The 9,777-nt window shown below is 45.9% G+C and overlaps 1 protein-coding gene across 17 annotated transcripts in view; it reads right to left on the bottom strand.

Moving 5' to 3' along the window:
• LOC129839337 (voltage-dependent P/Q-type calcium channel subunit alpha-1A-like) overlaps positions 1–9,777 on the bottom strand; it is a 202,233-nt gene that overhangs the window by 138,860 nt on the left and 53,596 nt on the right. For all 17 annotated transcript variants that reach the window (XR_008757004.1, XR_008757003.1, XM_055906682.1 and 14 more), the window contains exons 2-3: positions 3,644–3,750; positions 3,125–3,264 (exon numbers count right to left, since the gene is read on the bottom strand). Coding sequence is in view for 15 of the 17 variants with exons in the window: in XM_055906682.1 (XP_055762657.1) it covers positions 3,125–3,264; positions 3,644–3,750 (247 nt within the window). In the remaining 2 variants the exon portion in view is untranslated. The remainder of the gene's footprint in view (positions 1–3,124; positions 3,265–3,643; positions 3,751–9,777) is intronic.

Here is a 9,777-nt window from a genome sequence, read left to right as displayed (position 1 = left end):
TGTTCAGGGGCAGAACGACAGATTTTTACCTTACACCCATAAGATGGGACCAGACTACATCTACACACATACGATGGGACTAGACTACATCTACACACATACGATGGGACCAGACTACATCTACACCCATAAGATGGGACCAGACTACATCTACACACATACGATGGGACCAGACTACATCTACACACATAAGATGGGACTAGACTACATCTACACACATAAGATGGGACCAGGCTACATCTACACCCATAAGATGGGACCAGACTACATCTACACACATACGATGGGACCAGACTACATCTACACCCATAAGATGGGACTAGACTACATCTACACACATAAGATGGGACCAGACTACATCTACACACATAAAATGGGACCAGACTACATCTACACACATAAGATGGGACCAGACTACATCTACACACATAATATGGGACCAGACTACATCTACACACATAAGATGGGACCAGACTACATCTACACACATAAGATGGGACCAGACTACATCTACACCCATAAGATGGGACCAGACTACATCTACACACATACGATGGGACCAGACTACATCTACACACATAAGATGGGACCAGACTACATCTACACACATAAGATGGGACCAGACTACATCTACACACATAAGATGGGACCAGACTACATCTACACACATAAGATGGGACCAGACTACATCTACACACATAAGATGGGACTAGACTACATCTACACACATACGATGGGACTAGACTACATCTACACCCATAAGATGGGACCAGAGTACATCTACACACATACGATGGGACCAGACTACATCTACACACATAAGATGGGACCAGACTACATCTACACACATACGATGGGACTAGACTACATCTACACACATAAGATGGGACTAGACTACATCTACACACATAAGATGGGACCAGACTACATCTACACACATAAGATGGGACCAGACTACATCTACACACATACGATGGGACCAGACTACATCTACACACATAAGATGGGACCAGACTACATCTACACACATACGATGGGACTAGACTACATCTACACACATAAGATGGGACTAGACTACATCTACACACATAAGATGGGACCAGACTACATCTACACACATAAAATGGGACTAGACTACATCTACACACATAAGATGGGACCAGACTACATCTACACACATACGATGGGACTAGACTACATCTACACACATAAGATGGGACCAGACTACATCTACACACATAAGATGGGACCAGACTACATCTACACCCATAAAATGGGACTAGACTACATCTACACCCATAAGATGGGACCAGACTACATCTACACACATACGATGGGACTAGACTACATCTACACACATACGATGGGACTAGACTACATCTACACCCATAAGATGGGACCAGACTACATCTACACACATACGATGGGACTAGACTACATCTACACACATAAGATGGGACTAGACTACATCTACACACATAAGATGGGACCAGACTACATCTACACACATAATAGGGGACCAGACTACATCTACACACATAAAATGGGACTAGACTACATCTACACACATAAGATGGGACCAGACTACATCTACACACATAAGATGGGACCAGACTACATCTACACACATACGATGGGACTAGACTACATCTACACACATACGATGGGACTAGACTACATCTACACACATACGTTGGGACTAGACTACATCTACACACATAAGATGGGACTAGACTACATCTACACACATACGATGGGACCAGACTACATCTACACACATACGATGGGACCAGACTACATCTACAGACATAAGATGGGACTAGACTACATCTACACCCATAAGATGGGACCAGACTACATCTACACACATAAGATGGGACCAGAGTACATCTACACACATACGATGGGACTAGACTACATCTACACACATAAGATGGGACCAGGCTACATCTACACACATACGATGGGACTAGACTACATCTACACACATAAGATGGGACCAGACTACATCTACACACATAAGATGGGACCAGACTACATCTACACCCATAAGATGGGACTAGACTACATCTACACCCATAAGATGGGACCAGGCTACATCTACACACATAAGATGGGACCAGACTACATCTACACACATAAGATGGGACTAGACTACATCTACACACATAAGATGGGACCAGACTACATCTACACACATAAGATGGGACTAGACTACATCTACACACATAAGGGTTTCCAGCAATGACATCAATAGTGTGTGTGCGTGTGTATGTGTGTGTGTGTGTGTGTGTGTGTGTGTGTGTGTGTGTGTGTGTGTGTGTGTGTGTGTGTGTGTGTGTGTGTGTGTGTGTGTGTGTGTGTGTGTGTGTGTGTGCTGTGAGAAGGTGTCACTTGCATCAGGTATATTAGCATGTGAACACACACTGAGCACTAGTACAAAATCATCCTAATTTGGCCTGCGGACCGCCAGTTGACAATCCCTGATATATGTAGACAGTAGTTATGGTATGATACCTGGTGTATGGTATGTAGACAGTAGTTATGGTATGATCCCTGGTGTATAGTATGTAGACAGTAGTTATGGTATGATCCCTGGTGTATAGTATGTAGACAGTAGTTATGGTATGATACCTGGTGTATAGTATGTAGACAGTAGTTATGGTATGATCCCTGGTGTATGGTATGTAGACAGTAGTTATGGTATGATACCTGGTGTATGGTATGTAGACAGTAGTTATGGTATGATCCCTGGTGTATGGTATGTAGACAGGAGTTATGGTATGATCCCTGATGTATGGTATGTAGACAGTAGTTATGGTATGATACCTGGTGTATAGTATGTAGACAGTAGTTATGGTATGATCCCTGATGTATGGTATGTAGACAGTAGTTATGGTATGATACCTGGTGTATAGTATGTAGACAGTAGTTATGGTATGATACCTGGTGTATAGTATGTAGACAGTAGTTATGGTATGATACCTGGTGTATGGTATGTAGACAGGAGTTATGGTATGATACCTGGTGTATAGTATGTAGACAGTAGTTATGGTATGATCCCTGGTGTATGGTATGTAGACAGTAGTTAAAGTATAATACAATGCAACAATAATGTACTTACCCAGTGAGCACTACTACAAAGTCCATAGCGTTCCATCCATTCCTCAGGTAGGAGCCCTTATGGAGGGCAAAGCCCAGAGCCAGAATCTTTATACCTGACTCAAAACAGAAGATGGCTATGAAGTAGGGCTCTGTATCATCCTAATGGAGAGAATGGGAGAGAGAGAGAGAGAAAGAAAGAAGGGAGAGGGGAGAGAGAGAGGGGAGAGAGAGAGCGAGAGAGAAAGGAGAGGAGGGAGGTGGAGAGAGAGGGGAGAGAGAGGGGGAGAGAGAGGAGAGGAGGGAGGGGGAGAGAGGGTTAGAATATGGCATTTCGAAACAGAGCATTGTATGCATTGTATGTGCATTGTAAGCATTGTATGTGTGTGTGTGTGTGTGTGTGTGTGTGTGTGTGTGTGTGTGTGTGTGTGTGTGTGTGTGTGTGTGTGTGTGTGTGTGTGTGCGTGCGTGCGTGCGTGCGTGCGTGCGTGCGTGCGTGCGTGCGTGCGTGCGTGCGTGCGCGCGTGTGTGTTGTACTCACCAGTCTCTCAGAAAGAGGAGTTTTGTCATTCTCAGGTAAATGCTGTTCCAGAGCCAGGACGATACAGTTAGCTATGATGGTTGCCAAAATCATCCATTCAAAAGGAGTAAGGCTGGAGTTAAGGCCAGTAACATGGGACAATATATACACATATATCTAATAATACAAACTACAATCATCTTAAACTGACAGTCCCCCAAATCTGGCATTAGAATGACTTAAAAAAAGATGTATATATTTACACAACTTATTTGATTGATTTCCCACCATTCAATAAGTCAGCAGACAGCAATCCAGACCTTCCTAGGACCATGTAAACGTCCTCTGTCGAATAAACTTCTATTTGTATGCATTTATACATCAGAGGCAGACACATTGCATATTCTCAGAATAAAAAAATCCAGCTGTTTACATAGCCCTTCTCCTCTTGTCTATATGAGGAGAGCATGCTGTTTAAATGCCCCCCATGTTGATTTACACCATCACACAGATTTTGACTATCACTAATGTCATGATAAGTGTTAAGGTATTAAAGAAGGTGAAATATTTTGGGTAGCTGTTCCTAAAACAGATTATAACTATATGTGGACATATTACAAAGTATGAAAATGCTTATTCATTCACAATGTAATTTCATTTATCATATCATCATTTGTATATACAGTTGAAGTCGGAAGTTTACATACACCTTAGCCAAATACATTTAAAATCAGTCTTTCACAATTCCTGACATTTAATCCTCGTAAAAATTTCCTTGCCTTTAAATTGTTTAACTTGCGTCAAACGCTTCAGGTAGCCTTCCACAAGCTTCCCACAATAAGTTGGGTGAATTTTGACCCATTCCTCCTGACAGAGCTGGTGTAACTGAGTCAGGTTTGTAGGCCTCCTTGCTCGCACACGCGTTTTCAGTTCTGCCCACACATTTTCTATAGGATTGAGGTCAGGGCTTTGGGATGGCCACTCCAATACCTTGACTCTGTTGTCCTGAAGCCATTTTGCCACAACTTTGGAAGTGTGCTTGGGGTCATTGTCCATTTCGAAGACCCATTTGCAACCAAGCTTTAACTTCCTGACTGATGTGTTGAGATGTTGCTTCAATATATCCCCATAATTTCCCTGCCTCATGATGCCATCTATTTTGTGATGTGCACCAGTCCCTCCTGCAGCAAAGCACACCCACAACATGATGCTGCCACCCCCGTGCTTCACGGTTGGGATGGTGTTCTTCGGCTTGCAAGCCTCCCCCTTTTTCCTCCAAACATACCGATGGTCATTATGGCCAAACAGTTCTATTTTTGTTTCATCAGACCAGAGGACATTTCTCCAAAAAGTACAATCTTTGTCCCCATGTGCAGTTGCAAACCGTAGTCTGGCTTTTTTATAGCGGTTTTGGAGCAGTGGCTTCTTCCTTGCTGAGCGGCCTTTCAGGTTATGTCGATATAGGACTCGTTTTACTGTGGATATAGATAACGCTGTACCTGTTTCCTCCAGCATCTTCACAAGGTCCTTTGCTGTTGTTCTGGGATTGATTTGCACTTTTTGCACCAAAATACGTTAATCTCTAGGAGACAGAACGCGTCTCCTTCCTGAGTGGTATGATGGCTGCATGGTCCCATGGTGTTTTACTTGCATACTATTGTTTGTACAGATGAACGTGGTACCTTCAGGCGTTTGGAAATTGTTCTTGGCTGATTTCTTTAGATTTTTCCCATGATGTCAACCAAAGAGGCACTGAGTTTGAAGGTAGGCCTTGAAATACATCCAATTGTACACCTCCAATTGACTCAAATGATGGCAATTAGCCTATTAGAAGCTTCTAAAACCATGACATAATTTTATGGAATTTTCCAAGCTGTTTAAAGGCACAGTCAACTTAGTGTATGTAAACTTCTGACCCACATAGTTTTGATTTCTTCACTATTTTTCTACAATGTAAACATTAAACAAATATAGAAAAACCCTGGAATGAGTAGGTGTGTTAAAACTATTGAGTGGTACTGTATATATATATATTTCTTTTTGTTGTTGTTGTACTTTTACCCCTTTTTGTTCCCTTTTTGTTTACCCCTTTTTGTGATATCCATTTGGTAGTTATCAGTCTTGTCCCATCGCTGCAACTCTCCTACGGACTCAGGAGAGGCGACGGTCGAGAGCCATGCGTCCTCGAAACACAACCCTGCCAAGCCACACTGCTTCTTGACACACTGCTCACTTAACCAAGAAGCCAGCCGCACCAATGTGTCAGAGGAAACACCATCCAGCTCGCGACCAAAATCAGCCTGCAGGCGCCCGACCTGCCACAAGGAGTCGCTAGAGCGTGATGGGACAAGGACATCCCAGCCGGCTAAACCCTCCCTTAAACCTGACGACGCTGGGACAATTGTGCGCCGCCTCATGGGTCTCCCGGTCACGGCCGACTGTAACACAGCCTGAGATCGAACCCGGGTCTGTAGTGACGTCTCAAGCACTGCGATGCGGTGGGGGGGGGGGGGGGGGGCACTACTACAACATATTGCCCTCTTGCTAGATTGATGACTAAAGCCATAGCGAAACAGTGACCTGGGAGAACAGCAACAGCATAGACATGTATCTAATAATACAAGCATTAAGGCCTGTAGGAAAACTGGAATAGCATACAAACACACATTTATATCTGACATATACAGTATTTTATAATACAAACACACACAAAGGTAATGTACCGTATACAAACATACATAACAAAGAAGGACAATATCAAACCTCTATTCTACTGAAAGAGATTGAATAGGATCTGAAGCACTTAGAAATTCGTAACATATCATACAAATGGAAGGATTCTGGTGTGTGTGACCAGGCCTGAGTAATGCTGGCCTCACTGAACTCTGGTGTGTGTGACCAGGCCTGAGTAATGCTGGCCTTACTGAACTCTGGTGTGTGTGACCAGGCCTGAGTAATGCTGGCCTTACTGAACTCTGGTGTGTGTGACCAGGCCTGAGTAATGCTGGCCTCACTGAACTCTGGTGTGTGTGACCAGGCCTGAGTAATGCTGGCCTTACTGAACTCTGGTGTGTGTGACCAGGCCTGAGTAATGCTGGCCTCACTGAACTCTGGTGTGTGTGACCAGGCCTGAGTAATGCTGGCCTCACTGAACTCTGGTGTGTGTGACCAGGCCTGAGTAATGCTGGCCTCACTGAACTCTGGTGTGTGTGACCAGGCCTGAGTAATGCTGGCCTGACTGAACTCTGGTGTGTGTGACCAGGCCTGAGTAATGCTGGCCTTACTGAACTCTGGTGTGTGTGACCAGGCCTGAGTAATGATGGCCTTACTGAACTCTGGTGTGTGTGACCAGGCCTGAGTAATGCTGGCCTTACTGAACTCTGGTGTATGTGACCAGGCCTGAGTAATGCTGGCCTCACTGAACTCTGGTGTGTGTGACCAGGCCTGAGTAATGCTGGCCTCACTGAACTCTGGTGTGTGTGACCAGGCCTGAGTAATGCTGGCCTTACTGAACTCTGGTGTGTGTGACCAGGCCTGAGTAATGCTGGCCTCACTGAACTCTGGTGTGTGTGACCAGGCCTGAGTAATGCTGGCCTCACTGCACTCTGGTGTGTGTGACCAGGCCTGAGTAATGCTGGCCTTACTGAACTCTGGTGTGTGTGACCAGGCCTGAGTAATGCTGGCCTCACTGAACTCTGGTGTGTGTGACCAGGCCTGAGTAATGCTGGCCTCACTGAACTCTGGTGTGTGTGACCAGGCCTGAGTAATGCTGGCCTGACTGAACTCTGGTGTGTGTGACCAGGCCTGAGTAATGCTGGCCTTACTGAACTCTGGTGTGTGTGACCAGGCCTGAGTAATGATGGCCTTACTGAACTCTGGTGTGTGTGACCAGGCCTGAGTAATGCTGGCCTTACTGAACTCTGGTGTATGTGACCAGGCCTGAGTAATGCTGGCCTCACTGAACTCTGGTGTGTGTGACCAGGCCTGAGTAATGCTGGCCTCACTGAACTCTGGTGTGTGTGACCAGGCCTGAGTAATGCTGGCCTTACTGAACTCTGGTGTGTGTGACCAGGCCTGAGTAATGCTGGCCTCACTGAACTCTGGTGTGTGTGACCAGGCCTGAGTAATGCTGGCCTCACTGCACTCTGGTGTGTGTGACCAGGCCTGAGTAATGCTGGCCTTACTGAACTCTGGTGTGTGTGACCAGGCCTGAGTAATGCTGGCCTCACTGAACTCTGGTGTGTGTGACCAGGCCTGAGTAATGCTGGCCTTACTGAACTCTGGTGTGTGTGACCAGGCCTGAGTAATGCTGGCCTTACTGAACTCTGGTGTGTGTGACCAGGCCTGAGTAATGCTGGCCTTATTGAACTCTGTTGTGTGTGACCAGGCCTGAGTAATGCTGGCCTTACTGAACTCTGGTGTGTGTGACCAGGCCTGAGTAATGCTGGCCTTAATGAACTCTGGTGTGTGTGTGACCAGGCCTGAGTAATGCTGGCCTTACTGAACTCTGGTGTGTGTGACCAGGCCTGAGTAATGCTGGCCTTACTGAACTCTGGTGTGTGTGACCAGGCCTGAGTAATGCTGGCCTTACTGAACTCTGGTGTGTGTGACCAGGCCTGAGTAATGCTGGCCTTACTGAACTCTGGTGTGTGTGACCAGGCCTGAGTAATGCTGGCCTCACTGAACTCTGGTGTATGTGACCAGGCCTGAGTAATGCTGGCCTTACTGAACTCTGGTGTGTGTGACCAGGCCTGAGTAATGCTGGACTTACTGAACTCTGGTGTGTGTGACCAGGCCTGAGTAATGCTGGCTTAAGGGGCTGGTATGACTGGATGGGTCTGGACAGATCAGCACTGCTCCTAATTGGAGACTCATTATCCTGTTAGTGTGTGCGTGTTTGTGTGTGTACATGCACACTTGTCAGTATTTGTTTGTGTTTGCATCTGTGTGCAAACTTGCATCCGTCCGTCCGTGTGTGTATGTCTGTGCGTGTGTGTGTCCATGTAATTGAACGGGATCTGTGTGTTCATGTCCATGTGTGTGTGTGTGTTTACCAGATGCCAGTCTGACATTGACACCATGGCCGGGGGACGGTTGAGAGGGTGATGCGGTCTGAGTCTGTGTCGTAACAGCTGACGTAACATGAAGAGACAGACTAGCCTGGGAGTGAAGACTCAGACTAAACACTGGCTAGGAGCAACACTCCAGTACCCAGACTCTTATTTTACCAGGTCACTTGACTGACAACACGTTCTCATTTCCAGCAACAACCTGGGGAACAGTTACAGGGGAGAGGAGGGGGGACGAATGAGCCAATTGGAAGCCGGGGATGATCAGGTGACCGTGATAGTATGGGAATTCAGCCTGGACGATAAGTGCCATGGCTTTTTAGTGACCACAGAGGGTCTGAACACCGTTTAACATCCCATCTGAAAGACAACACCATACAAAGGGTAATGTCCCCAATCACTGCCCTGGGACAGCTTTTTGTGTTGTTGACCAGAGGAATGAGTTCCTCTTACTGGCCCTCCAACACCACTTCCAGGAGCATCTGGTCTCGCTTCCAGGAACCGACCAGGACCAACCCTGCTTAGCTTCAGAAGCAAGACAGCAGTGGAATGCAGGGTGGTATGCTTCTGGCTCACTGTTGCAGTACTGTTTATAGGAAAGAGGATTTCAGCACTACGGAAGAAAATACTGAATAATAGCTGTTACAGTTTAAACATCAATGATGCTATTATTTTATTTTACACAGTCGGCACACACACACACACACACACACACACACACACACACACACACACACACACACACACACACACACACACACACACACACACACACACACACACACACACACACACACACACACACACACACACACACACACACACACACACACACACACACAGATTTAAGAGGAAAATCTATAATTCCCCCAGTCTTTGATAACAGTGAGTAACTTCTCTGATGTGATCAAAATGAGAGACAATAAAGCACTATGTAGGCTTTACATAGCCCTTAAGTAGGTTATAGGACACTGCATAGCATCAGAGTCTAGTAACAGAACGGTGGCTGCATGGAGACTATTCTGTTGTGGCAGTTCCACATCGCTGAGCAAACACTCTCTCTCTCTGTGTTGTCCTGTGTCTGAC

Source organism: Salvelinus fontinalis, chromosome 40 (assembly GCF_029448725.1).
Source record: "Salvelinus fontinalis isolate EN_2023a chromosome 40, ASM2944872v1, whole genome shotgun sequence".
Classification (NCBI taxonomy): Eukaryota; Metazoa; Chordata; class Actinopteri; order Salmoniformes; family Salmonidae; genus Salvelinus; species Salvelinus fontinalis.
This window is presented reverse-complemented; position numbering and strand designations above follow the sequence as displayed.